Genomic DNA, 21,032 nt, shown 5'->3' with positions numbered 1-21,032 from the left:
TCAGTTCAGTGACATTTTCTTCACTATTTAAGTAAAAATGAGTAATACCATTTATTTTTAAAATGTCAATAGTCTAATATGTACACATTTGGAAGTAAAATGTTAAATAAAATCTTCAAGGGCCCATGTCAAAAAATAAGTATTTCTTTTTACTGTCAAATTATATGCCACTTAATTGCCTTTGTTATCCATTTCTCCCTACTAATGATGAATTTATAATAAAAATTATGATCATTTGATATGGATCATAACAACTGAGTGTGGAATACTACTACTATGCATATTATGACTAGTATACATATTATACATTTCTACTCAGAAAATAATGAAATTTAGGTCAAATATCTGATTTTTTTTTTTTTTTTTTTTTTGGTGTGTGTGTTATAACTGGATTGCTTTGCAAAGTGACGAGCCACACCTTAAATGTGAATTCTAGATCACTGAGTGGAAGGGCCAGGGAAGTCTATTTGTTAAAATTTTGAGCAATCCATTGTCCACCAATATTTGAAAAACAAGAGCAAAGCAAAACTGTAGTGCATTAGCTTTGAACTTTTAGGGCCTCCATAATAAAATACCATACATTGGCTGGTGTAAACAACAGAAATGTATATTCTGGAGGCTAGAACTCCAAGATTAAAATGTTAGCAGCATTAGATTTCTATGAGATTTCTCTTAGTGGCATGCAGATGGGACTTTCAAATTGTATTAGGACCCATATTTCAGCTCTTTTTAACTTAATTAGTTCTATAAAGGTCCTGTTCCCAAACATAGTTACATTCTGAGGTGCCAGACGTTAGGGGTTCAACATATGAATTTTGCAGGGATGTACCTCTTAGTGTCTAACAAAAGATGTAGTAGAAAGTTAGGAAATAGAAGTTCTGATTCCTATTTTTGCTTTGTCACCTGTTAGCTATGAGACTATGGGCTGAGCAACCTCTCTGTGCCTCCAATGATTAACTTTTTAATGGCCACTTTATCTGGCCTTTCTTAAAAAAAAATTGCAATAATCAAGTGATATTTAATGATTCTAATATGATAATTATTCAAAAAGTAGCCAAGTTCTGTAGAAGTGTTTAGTCATTTCTGGAGTTTTCATTTGTGAAAGATGGAAAATTTAGGAGTATTATCACATGCTGAATTCTAGAACAAGTAATTTTTTTTCATATTTTTTATTTGCCAAGATGCATGTGTGTTAGTTGGAGAAAGAGAGAGTGGGAGAGAGAGAAAGCACTGCTCATGGGGAGATCATTGTGTAATGATCACAGTGCAGTGATCCCTTATTATCTGTTTCTCCCTACTTTTGGGATTTGGGGCTCACTTGCTCATGCACCCAGAGTGTTTCTCAAGCCTTCAGATCCAGGACTGGAACTGCACAGTTGGCCATGTGGAATCCAGTTTCTTTCACCACCACCACTGGCTGATTCAGTGAGTATCTTATATCAATAATTATTTTTCTCTTGGCAACTTAGCCTGAGGTTTTATAAATGTTTCTTTGTTTTCTTCTCTATTGATTTTTACCCAGGTAGATTGTGTCAATTGAGGGATTTTCTCTTGTATTTGACCCTTCAAGATTGAACTATGAATAAGTTCAGAGTATCTTTTCTCCAGAATATCTTCTGTCATTAGAAAAATTAGAAAGCTTGTATACTGAGTAGATTGTTTTAAACCATGCTCACAGAATGGTTTAAAACAATCTCACCCTCCCACCTAAGCCCTATTTTTAGCCATCTTTGGCTGAACTTTTCTCCTTTATGAGCAATTTCTGCTATTCAAAAATCAGGAAAGTTATTGTTATCAAGTTTTTAGTGAAAAAAAAATTGACCCAAATCAGTTGTATTCCCTGAACTTGAATTAGTCCAGTACAGCAATTAACAGAGTCATGGTACTGTTTTTCTTACTGAAAATTCCATCGCCATAAAGTCAGACTTGATACACTGCTTTTGGCGTAGGGTGATGCAAGATGTGGCGGAAGAGAAAGGAACTGCCATTAAAATAAGTTTCTGAAGTACAGTATCCTTTAGTGCTTCATTTAACAAAATATGTCATTTTAGAAGCACTTCTGAGTGAAAGTCAAATGTAAATTTTATACACTGACTGTAAAGAATAAAATGTCCTCTGGGAAGAAATGTGCTCACCCATGAAAGGTAGGAAACCTTCATCCCCAACCCAAATGCTGGATTAGTTGTGGATAAATGATGGATTCAACAGTTTCTGGGAAGATTCCTTCTCAGCCTTCAGATTTGTCCCTACAGAGCTCAGCAAGAGCTTTTGTTTACAGAACATCATCCCATAAGCCAAGGAGATTTTAACCGCGTTGTCTCTAGAATTTATCTATTTTATTTCACCCCTTTATTTTACATCATTTCAAAGTTTTTATTCCCTACAGTTTCCAGTCCTGGCTGAGAGACATGCGTCTCTTTTTATTCTGTGACCTGTGATCCTGGGATGGAAGACCCAAATTCAAGGACTTGAGTAGAAAGTCATTGCCAAGTGAACTCCATCAGTACGAGCTGAAGTGTGCTCAGTGCTATCACCTATGCCTCCAGTCAATTTTTTCTAAAATTATAGAAGCAAACTTTCAGAGACCTCTTCATACATAGCGGGTCAGAATGAGGAGAAAGGTCACCCCCTACCACTTTCCCACTGTGCTAGGGAAACGAGCTAACATTAGACAGACACTTTCCATTCATAATTACATTCCCCCCCACCTTTCTGTTTCCCCTTCATATCATCTCTTAAATGGGAGTCATTATTATGAAAAAAGGGTCAATGTGTTGGCTTCTCTGCTGAGAAAGAGAGGAGCAGCAGAATAATATGAAGAACAAAACAAAAAGAATTGAAAGAGACATAAACTGTCCTCATGGGTCTCATATACTTTCCGTTTAATCTGTGAGATCATTTCAGCTTCTCTACCTAACGAAAAGCTTAGCTTTGTGGCTCTCATATATTAGCTCACTGCAAAGTGACCTCTAAATCACTATTACTTAGAAATAAGGACCATACTTCCATCCGTTTTATTGTGTCTATAGTCTACTTTGGGTGCCTTATCCCACTATACATTTTTCTAAAGGCAGTATCTGTTTCCTAATAACCTCCCTCCTGAATTTCATTTTATTTCTCTGACCTATGTCAAAGAAAGTTTAGAAGGAAATTATAAAAGAATCTCTACTTTCTACTTCATACACCAGGGGAAAGGTCAGTGTATGAATATAAGAAGTTCATTAACATCCTACTACCTAAATAAAGTTTAAAAATCCCACAACAGTGAGACACAGTAGAAGCAATGGTCAATTCATGCAGAGTCATATCTAACCTAATGACTTATAGCTATTTTCATTTTTCATAAATGCTTCTATCCCTATTACCCAGGAGACTTGTTATTTTTACTGCATTGTTCAATTAGAACTGATCACTCCCAAAGTCAGTGTGAAACAGCTCTATTGGGATGGCCTTCTATGATTTTCAAATGACACCATATTTTTAAATTAGGTGGCCTGGGGGTTTCTCTTAGGAGTTGCATCTTTTTTCACTTTAGTACTTCAAAAAAGGAGAGCAAGTTCAAAGACGTGTAAACTCTGCTTTCACTAGTAGCAGCTAACATAAAGGGGCATGGAAGGGTCATAAACTCTATTTCTCAATTTAAAAAATGAGATAGCATCTGCGTTTTAGGACTTCAATGTCAATCAATCATATTTTCACTGCCATATAATTTACAAAACAATTTCCATGATCAATAGAAAGATACAGAGAGAGAAGAAATGAGGAAGAAACCCCATGGAGCATGATCATAACCTTCTCCTTTATTTCTCCCTCCTTGCTGTACTGTAGGTATGCCCATGCATGTACCTAGTTTGTTTTTCAAGAAGTTACCAGGTCGAGGACTTGAACTGTGTGATTGACTATGTGGAGTCCAGCTGTTTTAATTCCCAAGCCACGACCTGGACCCAATAATCTATTTCGTTGCCAGAAAAGTTATGATGTAATTTTGCATAGAAAAACAGAAAAGTGCTTCATGGCTTTTCTAATGATCCAGTATTTTTAACCTATGTATGTTCATTTTAGTTCATTAGTCTACATGAAGTTTTTGGAGAGTTCTTATAAAAAGTTACCTGCCCTAAAATAATCTATACACAAAATATGAATTAATGTACATATTTCAGATTATCAAGAAATGCTTAACACTTAACTCAAGTAAGCATATGTGGCAGATTAATCCCCTTCCTAGTTATATCCCTAAGGAATAAAACTGGTATTCAGCAATGTTTTGAGTAAGAATGAAGAGCAGTCTGCCAATAGGGGTGGTTGGATGCTCTATCAAAGACCTTCAAGGCATGGTGCTTCATCAGCACTTTGGGCATCTGGAAACAGATGTACTGTGGAGTGGAGAGGAGATGCCACTGCGTAATAGGCATCATTCTAACCACTTTACTGTGAGGCAGTTACTGTTATTTCCATTAGGTAGACATAATACTGAAGGCGCAGAAAGGTTAAGTTAGTTGCCTGAAAGCAAAGATGCAATATTTGTTGGGAAACTGAGCTTTTGAGCCAAGTAGTCATGATCCAGAAGCCCTGGCCATACACTCTGTGTCCTGCTTCTCCTGCACAGGATGGAAAGAAGAGGATGATGCGACGCTGTGGCGTATGGTAACAGGTGCCATTGTCTGCCCAATACTTTTACTCCTATTTTTTTCCTACTAGTAGAACCCCAAATTTCCTCTTAAGAGTAATGAATCTTATTGAAAATTGTCATTCTTTCATGGTCCATATGATCTGTTTTGGCTAAGGATATCTATGCAGAAATCTACTGGGTTGTCTTTATGGAAAAAACTGTTGTTTTTCTGACAAAGACATTCAGCTGTCACTTCCCTTTTTCCTTTTTCCTTTTCCCTTTCTCTTCTTTCTCCTGAAGCAAAATTGCATACTGGAGAAGGTGGAGCAATCACACAATGGGCAAATGACTGACAACTACCTGATAAGAATGGCAGAACAAAAAGACAAAAGAAGCTTAGTGCCATATATATATAAACACTTTTTTCATTAAGCTACTGCTTTTCTAACACAGTCAAATGAAAATACAACCCTAATCAAAGAGCTACGTAAAATTTGAAGGAAAAAAATCCAGCTTGTGTAGACGGCACTATATTGGCTCAATCTGATACTACCAGTAGCAGTGTACACCCAGCTGTATGCTAAGCACATTTACTGTGTGGGTCATACCACTCCATGCTGCAGCAGTAGCTGGGCACAGGCCTGCCTCTGCACTAAATGGCAGCTGCGGTTCAGGTTTGACACTATCTATGACAGGGACTTGACAAAACTAGCCTGCTAGTCAAATCGGAACTGTGCACTGTTTGTGTACATATGGTAAGGTTAGAGTTCTGTTGTTGTCATTTTAAAGAGTTTTATAAACAAGTAAATCCACTAAATTAATTAATTAATTAAAAATATAAAGATATGCAATAGTGATCATACAGGCCTTTGGAGCCTAAATACTTACTATTTGGTCCTTCAGTGAAAAACTTTGCTGATTCCCACAGAATTGGGAACTAGACAGAGTAAAGGCAACATTCAAATTATCACAATTATCCCGACTGCAAATATTACCCTCCCACAAAGTGATTTTTACTCTTCCTTGTTGGTCAGTGAGGTACTACATTTAAAACATGGTCTGTAATTGAAGAACTCTAAATAATCTTCTCAAAGGAGGCGGTATAGAAAAATGGAGAAGAAAGACAAGTTGTATGGTTAATACCTTCCTCACTTTTAAAGGAAGAATCTAGTTTTAATTATAATAACATCAGATTTCTGGAAAATATCATACACCAGCTGGAGCTGATTGTTGGAAAGGAAGTATCATTAAGAATTCAACAGAAAATCCTAGAAGGAATCGAATTTTGAATACCTCTGAGTAAGAACGCCTTTCAAGAAAACTTCTCTGCCACAGATGATACCGAGCTTTCATTCCGCAAATAAACATTTCCACTATTCACTTCCATTCTCATCACACACAACACTAACTAACCACGCTGAGCTGAAAGCAATGGAGAGAAAGATGGTGATTTCCCTGATTTTCTATTCTCATTGTCTCCTAGGACTTAAAGACGGTGTTAGTCATTACTTTGGAATTTTAAAAATTCTTTCAAATTTGTGCAGAAATAAAAGCTTTAAGGCTTTTATGGTTAAAGACTCATCATTCATATCCATTAGGAAGGATATAAGCTATTAAATTTTTCTAAGTTCATATTTTAGATATCTCATCCTAACATGCAATCAGTTTAGGGGTGACTCAACCTCAAATAACAGTGTTTCTGTGTGTATGTGTTTTGGTCTTAATAAAATCTATCTCTTGTGTCAAGGATGCCCAAATAGCTATATTTTATTATTTATTTTTTAATACATATATTTTTCTTCTAAATTGTTTCAGTTTTCAATCCTTTATAAATAAAATTTTCCTGTTCCTCTACAATATGTACTTATTTCCTGTTAGGGTTTTGTCTCTTGGGAGCTTTCCCAATGTCATAATAAATTATATGATAGATTGCTCTTTCTATCATTCCAAATGCTAAGTGACTTTAGGAAGCATAGCTATAGTATATCAGTTGTTTTCATACAGTACTTTGTGGATACATACACTTAGTTTTCAAATAAAATAGGATAACATATTTTTGTATATACAGTTAGCACAAAATTATCTTCCCTAAGAGTCAGTCTTCAAGGTTTCATATTTCTAGTATTTATCTGTTAAATTGAATGTATATATTTATATAATTATAAAATTATGCAGGTATTGTATAGATCAGTGATGACTGTATTTTAATATAAACAACATGTTGCAAAGCATCATGATTATAGAAAACGGTCAGTTTAAACATCTTAAGTGAGAAATTTAAATTTCAAAAAGTGTGATTTTTTTTTTTTTGAGAGGTTTTTGCTATAGGGCGTGTGCGCTCGCCAGACACACAGAGAGACAGAGAGACTGAAAGCGAGAAATCACCTGTCGGGGGGATGGCCACGCCGCAATCCCTTCTCCTCCATTCTCCTCTCAGGATCTTAGGCATGCATGCACGTGTGCCCAGAGTGAGTTTTAAGCCACCGGGTTTGGGATGCGAACCGCAGTCGACTACGTGGGAGTCCACCGACATAGCCATTACTCTAAATGTTGGTCCCCAAAAAGTGTGATTTTTTTCATGAAGCTTTTTTTCAGTGTTTGTACAGATTTCAATTGGTACTGACTGAAGCCATTTATCTGAAGCAGGCTAATTAAAGGTAAATCTAAATAGACTGTGCAGGTAAAATATCAGGGACAGAAATTGTTCTCTGTCATTGTTAAATGGCTACATTGATAAAGAACAGTTTCAGAGTCATCTTTAAAGTTATTTATCAATTTTAATATTGGAAGATGAAATAAAAATGACTAAAGTGAAGAAACATTTTAAAAATGAATTCATCAAATTCTATTGAAAATAAAAAGTCTACATTTAAAAACAGACAAAAATGTAATAAGCAGGTATGAATTTCATCTTACAATCTACGTAAACAGAAAAATCTCTCCATATGCTAAATTAATCAACATGTAATTTCTCAATTGAGGGTTCAGTCTGTTAAAAGCCCCTAATATCTGTGAATTGAAGAATTACCTTCTCCCCCAAATCCAATACAGTATCTCCCTTCTGGGAAAGATGACTATTCAAAATACTTTGCAGCACCGAAGTAGAGATGTTGACCATTGACCTTAGATGGATAGTGGTCAACAAAAATAGGTCTGATCTACATTGTGGGACTGCTGGATATTGATCATGTCCTCAGAGGCACAAGGGCACAATGGAGGGGCAGTACTTGTCATCACCCACCATGGCATGCATTTAGAGGTCTCTTTTCTTTCTGGAACTCAGTTATTGACTATAAGGAGGTTCTCATTCCTCTGACCATATAGCTTCTCCAGTTGGATACTCCTACTGCGTAGAGAGAACATCCTTGTTCTCCACTCTTCCCCAGCATGAAGGGAACTTCTGCCTAGATATGCCCTGCAGCCATTTCTTCTCACCCAGTGTTATAATGTACCAGGCACAGGGTCCCAAGATATTTCCTCTTCAACCTGACCTTTCTGCATATAGATTCCTCAAATCTATCTCATGCCCCTGTGATTTTTCCCATCTCTACATTAATGGGACAATCATGGCAGAATACAAGACCTCAGTACCAAAACTAAAGAAATTAACTCTTACTCTGATTATGCCATGGCAGTCCTTTCTTGTAGCTAATGAGGAGTGAATTCTTAGGTGGTTTAAAATAAGGAAGGCTAAATCTTACAGAGTTAGTATATTGAAATATAGTATTACTATTCACAAAATTAATGGCCAAAAGCATTTATTAATGTTGTCTTTTCATGTAACTGTACCATTGGTAAATAACATGCACATATATTGAGGTTTTTCCTTTGAAAACTTTTAAGATGTAATTCATATACCATATAATTCACCTACTTAAAATGTACAATTCATTGCTTTTAATATATTCACAAAGTTGTGAACTATCATCACAATCCAACATTATAACATTTTCAAAATCCCCAAAAGGTTCTCTACTCTTTAATTATTCCTCACTTTCTTCTCACTCCATACAGTTCCTGGCAACAATATTCTGATTTCTGTATCTATAGATTTACTTATTTTGGATCTTTATATTAATGGAATCATAAAAAAATAGTCTTTTTGAAGAACTTCTTCCTGAGTATGATGTTTTCAAGGTTCCCCCATGTTGTAGAATGTACAAGTACTTAATTCATGATATTGCCAAATAATACTCTTTTGTATGGATTTATAATTTATTTATTCATTATAATTTATTTCTATTAATGCATTTTAAAACTTGTCATGCCTAGAATCTTGTCTGTGCTATAAGGAGTCTGATAAAAATTTTCAGCATGAAGCTGGAGAAATTAGTAAATATGAAAAAAGCAGTTGTGTGACTTAGCCTCCCGATGGAAGAAGTAATCTGGTAAATATATAGAGAAGAAATTAATGTAAATATCCAAGTATCCCCATGGAAACAGTAAATAGAAGAAAAAATAATAAGCATTGTCTCTGCTTTCTGAGGGTCAGATTTAAAAAAAAAGACTTATATTAGTTTTCTCTGCAGGATTTGTAAACAAGCAAATAAAAACATAAAATAGAACCATTATTATCTACATAATATCAGTCAATAAAAATGATTTCTTTCTTTCTTTCTTTCTTTCTTTCTTTCTTTCTTTCTTTCTTTCTTTCTTTCTTTCTTTCTTTCTTTTATCGACCTCATAGAACTACGTGATTGCTTTGGGGATAATACTGGTCATATTGACATACTTGGTTTCAGGAGGAGCACATACTAATTCTAGAAATAGAGTATCAAAAAATAGGGGACTGGTCATAAACTGTATGATAAGTGAGAATTCTAAAAGTGGCAAATTTGGCTCTTAACATATTATTACTTATAATTTTGTTATAGTGATTTTTGTTTTTGTTTTTGTTTTTTCTCCAAGGTACATGCACTCACCAGAGAGACAGAAAGAAAGAAAGTGAGAAATCACCCCCTAAGAGGGATGAACACACTGTAATACCTTCTCCCCCATTCTCCTGTTGGGATTTTGGGTACATACACACCCATGCCTGGCATGAATTTTAAGCTGCCAGGTCAAGGACCTGAACTGTAGTTGACTACATGGGAATCCAGTAACATAACCATTATGCCATCTGCTGGTCCTTATGGTGGTATTTCTAATGTGAGTAAAGCCCTCAGTGGACTCCAAGTTACAATGGTACAATGCAATTAAGTTTCATGTTTAATAAGGACTTCTGAATCTGATATTACAAAGGCAGAGACACTCAATGCAAGGATGGATAAAGTTTCTATCTTTTAGATTAAAAAAAAATGTGTAACAATTTGTGTGATACCCTAGGATTTTAATAGAAATGATATAAGAGCTAGAGCTCGACTTACTTAATATTCCTTTTATATGTACCTCTGCTTTAAAATAAGTGAGATAAATTATTGGACAAGTTCTTATTTTTTTATTGCTCTGCTTTAAAAATTTTTCTCTTCAAGTCATTTGTATTCCAGTAGCAACACAGTCACACTGAAATAATTACCCTTGCATTATTTTTTCTTTGTAAGTTAACCAAACTTCCTAAGTTAACAAAGCCACACTTTATGCTCCCATTCACATACTCATTTTAAAGGAAACACAAACAAAAGGTTTCAAGCTTCTTAGGCTATTTGGAAAGAATTCAGTAGAACAGCAGTCATCCGTGAAAACAACTGACATTTCATTTCACATGTAAGGTAAATCTGAATGGCATGAGAACCTTTCTACTCACAGGTGTCTAAAGCTTCGTCTGAATCATCAGGGCAGTCAGGGTCCCCATCACACAGCCAGCTCTGGGAGACACAAGTCACGTGATCGTGGCAAAGAAATTCACCAGGATCACACAACTGCTGATCTGAAAATGAAAATGTTTCAAAATAAAACATGAATGATCTGACCATGAACACAAGAGTAGTACAGAGATGAAATGTGAGAAAGCAATACATAAAAAGTACATGAATATGATCTGCATTGTTTTTGTTCAGTAGCAAAAGTAAACCAATTGGTTGTCTTCATTTTAACTGTAAAGCTCAAGCACACAATCTTGATAGACTTGCCTTTGTTGTAGGCTTATATAATACATTTGAGAAATAGTTAAGAATTCTGCTGTTGTTTATGGCTAGAGGCTTTATTACATTAGATACAACATACAGATATTCTGGCAAATGCATTTCATATAAGATGTTAACCAAAGCAGAAATACTAAGCATAGAATTTAGTTTGTTGTTCTGCTTTGAAAGAAGGAAAAAAATCAGTAATGAGTTATCACTGCAATTAAACCACATCTCTGAGTATTCAGCTCTTAAACATCTACCCTGATACTAGAGTTTCATGTCTCTACATAAACTGGATATTTAATATAATAGCATTTTCTTTCTTTATTTTCTTACTATGGCTCCCCAGGTGACAACTTCTGTTACCAGGTGCAAAAGTGATTAAAAAAGAAACAACAACTTTCATAAAACTTCTTTCTAACTTGTTTTATATAGTTAATCTTGTCTAAAGAGTCTTATTTTCTTCCTGTTGTTTCTGAATATTTGGGATCTGTAGCATTTCCTCAAGTCCTAGTAAATTCATCATATGCTGGCTTATTACAGTTACTTAAATCATGCAAGTTCATTTGATAAAGTAGTTCATTTTTTACATTTTAATGTATTGCCATAAGAATGTTTCTAATAATTTATGAACTCTGAATGCAAAGGACTGTCATGAATACTTCAGCCATTTGATTTCACTTATAATTTTGTTTTGTATATACTAGAATAATTGAAGAAAAGTCATTAAATAGATCTAACTGATCTTTTAAGTATATATTGAATAAAAATTCCAAGTTATATGAAACATTAGGACATATATTAATTGGTATTTTTGAAAGTAATATAAAAATTATTAATTATTGTATGGACAATATTATTTTTAATAAAATATAGCATATCATCCTTTATCTCCCTGAGCCTCTCCCCCCCCCAGAGCAGCATAACTTTCAGTAAATATTAATTATAAGCATATGTAAACACACACAGCTTTAATCTACAGCTACAGATATAGTATTAACTTTTTTCATGATCAAACTATAGATATTTTCTGACAACTCATGTTATTTTACCTTATAATAATATTTTTTCCATAAATTAACCATCAACACCACGCTTGCCATCACCATTATCATAATTATTGATGCTTTTCTTATTGCTGTTTTTACATTACTCTGTATTTGGCCCTAGACTTGGTGGAATGTAAACAAAGATGTAAAAGCCATTCTTTGTCTTCAAGGATCCAACAGATTGTGCCAATAGAATTTTCAAAAGAAGAAAGAAAGAAATTTAAAAAGGGAAAGAATAAGTAGAAATAGAAACAGCTGGAGAAAAACACAAATAGTTAGGGAATGTAAACATTCCTTTGTCCCTCCAAAGATGGGCAACATTAGATAAATGAAATATAAGGTATTATAGGCAAAGTACAGAGTAAACAAAAGCTGCTAAGGCAATAATTACTACAATATATTGGAGGAAAAAAAGCCTCTACTGAAATTGAAATAATATTCAGATTATAAGACCTCAATTTTTCTCCACCAAAACCTAAGGTTTGATATTTCTAGGTATGTTTTAATGTGGGAAGAGGGGGCCTCCATTTTGCTTTAGATCATCAATAACTTTTGGAATTAATGTAAGAAAAGAGAATAAAATGTATTTAAAATTATTTGGCATATAGACAAAGAAAAATATATATCACCAATGTGAAATAGTTCTAAGAGTAAATATAAAAAAGTTTCTTAACAATTATTTTGGCACAGTAAGTATAAACCAAGCCTATCTCCAAATAATCAGGATGGATATTCATTATACAAATACAAATAAATACTCTAGACTTGGCTTATGATCTTGAGATGCTAGGCTTTCTCCTCTTACATTCCTCCCAAAGTATCAGAAATTTTTATGGGGAGATATGGGAAAAGATAATACCTTGCTAAAAGTCATTGCATACTATATGAGCCAGTTAATGATTAATAAGCACTTATCAAATAGAAAGAAATAATCTATTTAAAAATATGCTGTTCGAATAGCATTTCAAAAACATAAATCAAGGTCCTATGTTTAAAGTAATGAAGGACCTTGATTACTAGGGGAAACTTTTTTCTAGATAATTTGAGGACCTAGAAAATATCTAAGAATGAGTATTTAGTGATAAAACAACCTACGCAAAGCCATCTGTTAGGAGACTCTTGGAATTATCTAGGGAATGATTCAAGGTAATTGGGCTAAAGCAGTGGGGACTTAAATGAAGATTCAGTTCAAATGATGTAATATAATTTAAGCATTGGTGACTAAATGCTCAAAATGCTTAAACACGTCTCTGAGTAAATAGCCTCAGGAAATGACTGGATACTGTATCAAAAACCAAGACAGGACATAGAGATAGAATGAGAAAAATTGTGTGCATGTACACATGTGATTGTGAACCTGCTCATGGAAGGGAGTAGAATGATAACCTAAGGAATAATAGAGGGAATATTTAGTATTTTACAGTGATATATAGCTCAAAAGCACTTCTGCAACTACATCTTAATCTGTTCATTTTTTTACTTATGCACCATATATGATTAGGCTCCTAATGTGTTCTGAAAACTAGAAGAAAAAGACAAACAAAAAACCCAAAGCAGCAATCCTTGCCATCAAGGAGTTTATATTATAATGTAAGGACAGAGACAAAAACCAAATTAAAGCTAATTGTGTAACATACTAAAAGATAAATTCCCTGGAGAGAAATCATAGATGAGAATTATGGCTTGTAGAGAAGAGGAAGGTACAATTTTAAATAGGGTAGTCAGGGAATATGTCACATATAACATGGCATTTGGATGGGTTATAAAAGGTGAGTGACATCCATTTGAAGAAAAGGTCATGTGTTAAAAAGCATGGCCAAAGGACCTGAGGGAGGAGGCTGCCCAGCAAATTCAAGGAACACTGACAGCTATGAGTCTAGAGAGAAAGAGACATTGGGAAGGGATGAGTTCTAGGGATACGGGGCTTAGGGGCTAAAAGGAAGGCTACAAGTTTCACTAACTCATAGAGAAATTATGATGGGAGTGATGGGAGACCCATGGAAGAGTCTAGACAAAGTGACATGATATGACTACTTGAGATGATTTCTCTGGCCATTGTATAGTCTTCAGTGAGGTCAAAGTGGAAGCAGGGAGACCAGTGAAGATATTATTGTAATAATCCAGGTGAAAGGGGAAGAGTTGGCTGGATAAATATACTGGCACAATGAAGTTTAGAGATTGTATTCAATGAGAAAACTGAAGTTGAATATCAGCTTCACTGTCTCATACATGTCAGAATCATAAATTCATATCTATGAACTCAGTTTATAACTTTCCAACTATTTTGTTGAAAGTGGGGCAGCTTTCCAAAAAGAACTCATAGAAGTGGGATAAGAACCCAAACAATAATAGGAACACTTGCTCTGAGGAAGAGAGGATAAAAAAATTAAATTGGCAGACAAATTATTAGTTAGCAGGGAAGAATGTTAAGGTATTCTTACCTGGTTGTGTTTTTTGTTTTGTTTTGTTTTTGTTTTTGTTTTTCCATGAACTGAAAAAAAAGATTTATTTTTGGAATCTTGGGAAGATGGAATTGGAGAGGGCAAGAAAGAATTAGAATAATTGCATGGGAATTGGAAAAGGAACCTACTAGGAATTTGTAAAAGAAGTACATTTTAAATAAGAATCCACCTATGAAAAGTATACATTTGACAGTTGAATGTTTTGTTCATTTTATTTTGTTTTAATGTCTGAATGTTCATCTTCGAGACCTGAATTTAGAATAATCCCTTAGGAAAATGCCAGAAGAAAATACCTTGGGAAAATATGCAAACCATTCATCCTCAATTCATACTCAATCATATGTAAACATATCACATATCTATCACCATTTATAGATGACGTTTTTTCAGGAATAATATAGATTTAAGGGCATTTACCTAATGAGCCAATGTTATTAACTTGCCAAGCAAGCACAAATCTTCAAAGACAAATTTCTTGCTGCAGTTTTAGGGACAGTTATATGTTATCCCTCTAGGAAATGGCAGTAAAAGATAGCTTTCGACAACCCACCTATTTATTTTTCAACGAGATATTCCATTTCAAAGTCCGTTTTTGAAAGCATTGATTATAGGATTTAAACAAATAAATTTAAGTATTTCAAGGTGATTATTTAAAAATATATCCACTGGATTGAGTTCCTAAAAATCAGAAGCTAAGTACATTCTATGTATGTGTGTTTTCCACTTATCCTATTTAATGCTTCATCCCACACTTCTGAGATAGTCAAACTAATCTTATTTTAAATGTCTTCCTATTGTACGAAACATAGTGTTTTACACTGTAATTAAAACAAGAAGCTTATAAGAATGTGAAGGGAGTTTCACTTACATCCCTAAGGAAGAAGATCAAAGCTAGTACCATGTATATCTCTTTATAATAATAGACTCTTGCAATCAAAAGACCAGAAAAGATTAGGACAACCATAGCCTATAGAGTTTACTGAGTTTGGATTCATTCTGGCATGAGAAAGGTTTAGTATGATAATCCTTCTCCATTTATATGAAAACATCTAATTACTTATTTTAATGGGAATTTATAACAAATACTTGTGAAAGTTTAATACAAATAGTCCAAGCTGAAATATTTTTTACACACGACTTGCCATAGACTGGCTATTATATTTTCTCATTTTAATGTCAGGATGAACTAATGCAGATCTTTTCAGAAAACAGGAACTATCATAATTAAATACTGAAACTAATATCTATCAATAACTATTCAGCATCCAGCTCCTTGAATATGTTGCCAGAATTTCAAATGAAAATTAATATATAATAATCGATACCATTTCCTTTAAAAGTACGACTTCCTGTACTAATGAGAACACTAGTTTACCAACAAATTATCTGCCTCTCAAAGTACAACAGGTCACTATAGGAAAATGTGAAGAAAATATGAATAATGAATTCTGGCAGCTAATTACATATAAAAGATAAAAGAAAGATATTATTCATTCAACAGGTAAATTCCTGAGGATTCAGATAAAGATAATAAACTTAGTATAAAAAAAGAGGAGGTAGGACCAGCAGTTAGCGTAATGGCTATGTTGCTGGACTCCCACGTAGTCAACCACGGTTCGTGTCCAGGACCCGGTGGCTTAAAACTCATGCCAGGCATGTGTACATGCGTGCCCAAGATCCCGAGAGGAGAATGGAGGAGAAGGGATTGTGGCATGGCCATCCCCCCTGGGGGGTGGTTTCGCACTTTCTGTGTCTCTGTCTCTGTCTGGCGAGTGCACGCGCCCTATAGCAAAAACCTCTTCAAAAAAAAAAGGAGGTAAGTTAAAGAAACTGAATAAACTAAATAACTGAATAAATTATTCGGAAGGTTCTGTGACCAGTTTTAGAGCCTGGTTAATAACAACTATTTATTTATTACTTCATATCTCATACCTAGCTTACATAAAGGATGGTTAATAACACACCGTTCATTGTTGTTAAAAGAGAAATATGATTCCTTTTCCTTATCTCTCATATAACAGGAAATGGATTCATTACCAGAACAGAATTGTAATAGAGACCTACAGAAACTATTACTTTTCAATTTCAAGTTTTGATAAAGCCTCGTTATCAAAGTTAAGGAACAATGCCAGTTATAAAGTAACAGGAAGTATGTTAATCCCTTTCTTTTATATTCACCTACTCCAGAAAAATGTACATGTGTAAATGAAGAATACATTTCTCAGAATTCTATTTAAATTACTTTACATAATGTAGCTAAAGGTCTTCTTTTCTAATACTTCATCCTACTGTCATTTAACATTCAACATACTTTTGTTTATTCGTGTATATATTTTTATTTATTAACATGTAATAATTGCACATATGTGTATGATATGATGAGGGTAAATTGGATTTTTTTAGTACATGGTGCCATTATAAAATGATTCAATTATGGCAATTGGTGTACCCATCCTCTCAATCATTTGTAGTTACTTTCTGTTGGAAACATTCAAGATTCTCTTTTTTAGGTACTTAGACATATTCAGGAATCTGTTGTTAACTATATTAACACTCCCCCTGTAGTTTGTGACACTAGACATAATTCCTCTTACCAATTTGTAATTTTCTTTCTATTACTCAGCCTCACTCTATTTTCTCACTATCATTCTGGGCTAGCACTCATCTCATTCATCATCTCTCTACTTTTATGAGATTACTTTTTTCAATTTCCAGATATGCAGGAGATCACAACACATAATTGTAACATTCCTCTTTGTTTATTCATGTTCCCTAAATGTACGTCATTTATGTCCACTGTTTTATTTCTTTGGGTGGGATGCTTATTCTCATGTAACAAAATTCTAATCATTCACTGGTCATTTTACCTCTTTTAAAGAAGCTTCCGCAATGAACTTTGTCTTCTATCACTGGTTCCACGCACTCTACTCAAAACTCCAAAACACTTCTATTGTACTTTGCTGGGTGTATTGTAGCTACTGACTGATGGACTACTGGAGGATGGGGAGTTCTGTGTTTGCACTAAAGGGAAATCTTCAATGGGAAAAATTCAAAGTTTCTAAATGTAATTATGCATTAGTTTTGCCAAGAGTTGGAAAAAAAAATACCTCCAAACAAAGCAATACCAGTATTCTATGTTTTACTTTCTGAATGATAAGTAGCTTTATTTAGTTAATCACTAAAATAAAACTAAGTTCTCCCATGGTTAAAATAAAATGTCTTGAATAGTAAAGATTATACTGTATAAAATTAAAGCATCCATGAAAACTAAACATCATACTTGAGAGAGATTCAGTGTTATCCTCTGGAGTCTCTTAAAGCTATACTGAAAATTAGACTTTTACAATGGTTGGTATGCAGTGGTAAGTTGGCCAAATGTGCTAATAGTCTTATTAAAGATAATTATTTTAGGAATATCACAATTGCAAATGTAAGATAAAATTCTAACTCACCACTTTAGTCCGTGTTTAATAGGAATACATAAATGTTATTTGGATTATGCACATTTTTGTGATTGGTATAAAAACAGACCCAAAAGGGTTGAAATTTGACAATTTCATTTTGATAAGGAGATACAGCTCTTTGCAAAATGGTGATTGAGTAAAATATAAACCATATTATTCTTTAAGATTATAATTTGTAATACCATTTATCTTTGTTAAATTCATCCTGAAAAATCTTACAGGCTTGAAGTAGAAAGGCACTGAGTAATGACAAGTATCCATATTTGAATAGTATAACATGATTTTTAATCAATAATTCTCATTGTCAGCTGAGAGATTATAGATAATGGAAACTCTACAGACATACATACACACTTACCTACCCGCATAATATGTACACATATGCTTGTACTTTCAAATCGGCATATAATTCTACCTAGAGTTCAGTCATCTTTTTCTTTTCTTTTTTTTTTTTTCTTTTTTTTTTTTTCTTTTTTTTTTTTTCTTTTTTTTTTTTTCTTTTTTTTTTTTTCTTTTTTTTTTTTTCTTTTTTTTTTTTTCTTTTTTTTTTTTTCTTTTTTTTTTTTTCTTTTTTTTTTTTTCTTTTTTTTTTTTTCTTTTTTTTTTTTTCTTTTTTTTTTTTTCTTTTTTTTTTTTTCTTTTTTTTTTTTTCTTTTTTTTTTTTTCTTTTTTTTTTTTTCTTTTTTTTTTTTTCTTTTTTTTTTTTTCTTTTTTTTTTTTTCTTTTTTTTTTTTTCTTTTTTTTTTTTCCTTTTTTTTTGGGAGAGGTTTTTGCTATAGAGTGCATGCACTTGTCCGAAAGACAGAGAGACACAGAGAGATAGAAAGCAAGAAATCACCCCCTGGGGGTGGTGGTGGTGGATGGCCACACTGTCATCCCTTCTCCTCTATTTTCCTCTTGGGATCTTGGGTACGCACGCACATGCGCCTGGTGTGAGTTTAAGCCACTGGGTCCGAGACTCAAACCATGGTGGACTACATGGGAGTCCAGCGACATAGCCATTATGCTAACTGTTGTTCCCAGAGCTCAGTCATCTTTGAAACTAAAATTAGTTAAAGATATTGTTAAAAATAAGATTTGAAATAGAATAAAATGAATAATACTTGTATGTTTGTCTGAACTCTGGCAGTCCAGAGAAGTCCGCATTCTAATTATTAGAATCTGTGCATATTTCATCTCACATAGTAAAGGACACTTTGCAGGTAGGGTTAAGTGGAGGATCATGGAATGGGCAAGTTATCCTGATGGGCCCAATATAATCACAAGGATTCTCTCAAAAAGAAGTTCAGAAAAGAAACCAATAGATGTGCCATGGAAGTAGAGGTTATTGTGACATGAGGAATGGTCCAAGAGGCAGGAATGTGGGCAGCCTCTAGATAGGGGCAAGAGCATAGAAATTGATTGTCGATTAGAGTCTCAAAAAGAAGTCGGTTGTGTGGAAATCACTTAGATCTCTGACCTCCAGAACTCTAAAGTAATCCACTTGCATTGCTTTGAGCTACTTTTGTGGTAAATTATTACAAAAGTAAAAAGAAACTAAAACAAATTCCCAGTTTCATGTCAGGAACAAAAAAATCATGTATGTAACTCTGATCAAATGCATAGAAAACAAGCAAGCTGCAAGCTATTTTTACCTTAATTTAAAGGCCTTTTTCTCTTCAGTTGCTTTCTCTTTATTTCAACCCTGTCTACTTTTAAATACCTTTTCTTCTCCTTGATGTGCAATGACAATCGAAATACACTGGCATAAGATTAATTCCAGAAATAAGGACTAGAAGCATATAGTAGAATTTTATGGAAGACGTCATAAATGTACAAATAACTGATGCCTCCTGACAGAAGACCTGGAAGGTATTTGTGCGCCTTTGTGTTTACGTGTTTTATTCTTGTGAGATGAGAACAATATAAAACTGTGATAATGTCCATTACATAAACATCATAATTAATAATATATTTTAAAGCTTTCTATTGGCCACTATCAAATTTGCCATCATTTTATGCCTTATTAAGCACTGAGTGTTTTGGGGGCTTCAAATCACAAGTCACACTTAGATTTTATATAAAACCAAGACAGAACTGAAAAATTAAAGGAGTACATCATCCCTAGGAAGAAGCTGTGCTCATTTATCATTTCTATTGTAATGAACAAATGAAAATACCTCTGTAAACATTTCAAATCAAAATTGACATTTAATTTTCAAGAAGAAAGTAGATTTTATTTCTCCTTGATCATTTAAACACTAGAAGGCTTCTTGTGTTTTTCAGGCAGTGATATGGAAAATTATAAAGCACCAGAATAGGCCTATTTGGAACATGCTGCTTTACTAAGAAAAAGTAAATCATAAAATCCTGTTGTTAATTTAGCAAGAGACAAAGGGTATATATCCATGGAATTAGGCTGATACATTCAACATGGTTGACTCAAGTTTTTATTATCATTGAGCTAATGCCTCACAGTTCTGTGTTCTTTTGTGAAATTTCAATAGAAATATTCTATTTCCTTTGTCCCTGCCCTTTCTCAAAAGCCCACTGAAATGAATCGGCACAGTTATTTCATTTACCACATTGTTAAGGAATGGGGAAATTTTGACATGTCTTTTTCATAAATGCAAAAGAGAGAACATAAATTATTGATATTTTCTTGCAGGCACCTCTCTTTAAATCCTGTATGATCCTCATCCAATCTCCCAGGGGTACCAGAACTCACATTTTTTTTTTCTCATCTCTAGACTTAGTGAGACATGAAACAGATGGTTCAGCTTTGGCTCTTTCAGGAATGATGCAATATCCAATATCCTCTATTCGTTATCCAATGTTTTAATCATCATGGGTCCTTCAATGACTACAGACTTACTTATCTCAAGTTCTAACTTGAGTTTAAAATATATTCTTCAATTGTGGTTTCTTGCTCTCAATTTTAAAAAGGTTCCAGGCTTATTCATGCATTTTGTAGGCATTTACTGTGAATCAAGGCAGGCAGCAAAAATATAATAATGGAGACAACAGTTTCCTCTTACAAATTGCTACTCATTTAGTAGAGGGATAGACAGAACTCCCATGTTTACAATAGTGTGAGGTAGGTGCTAACATAGGTGTGTCTGGAATGTTGTTGGAAGAGCATTGAAAATTGAATAACTTAGAGTTTGGACGGGGTTGGAGTTAGCATTTAAGATGAGAGGAAGATATTGTTAGTTGTCTATCCAGCAGCTAGTTTTACCATTGTGCCAACTCTTGCTCCCCAGTATGGTAGCAGTGAAGATGATATACTTGTTTTCCCAATCTTGCCTGCAGCTGGAACATGCACACATTCGTAGCACTGACTAATGACAACTCAGGTACAGATTCTGTTAGAATACTCCTGAGAAAAGTTTATCTTTTTACAA

At 34.0% G+C, this 21,032-nt stretch overlaps 1 protein-coding gene across 1 annotated transcript in view; it reads right to left on the bottom strand.

Moving 5' to 3' along the window:
* The window catches only part of LRP1B (LDL receptor related protein 1B), a 1,871,701-nt gene that overhangs the window by 1,731,800 nt on the left and 118,869 nt on the right, over positions 1-21,032 (bottom strand). Inside the window, exon 5 of the mRNA XM_027765590.1 lies at positions 10,353-10,475. Within this exon, the coding sequence (XP_027621391.1) occupies positions 10,353-10,475 (123 nt within the window). The remainder of the gene's footprint in view (positions 1-10,352; positions 10,476-21,032) is intronic.

Source organism: Tupaia chinensis, unplaced genomic scaffold, assembly GCF_000334495.1.
Source record: "Tupaia chinensis unplaced genomic scaffold, TupChi_1.0 Scaffold138757_1, whole genome shotgun sequence".
Lineage (NCBI taxonomy): Eukaryota > Metazoa > Chordata > Mammalia > Scandentia > Tupaiidae > Tupaia > Tupaia belangeri.
Note: the sequence above shows the minus strand (reverse complement) of the source record. Positions and strands in the feature narration are given on the sequence as shown.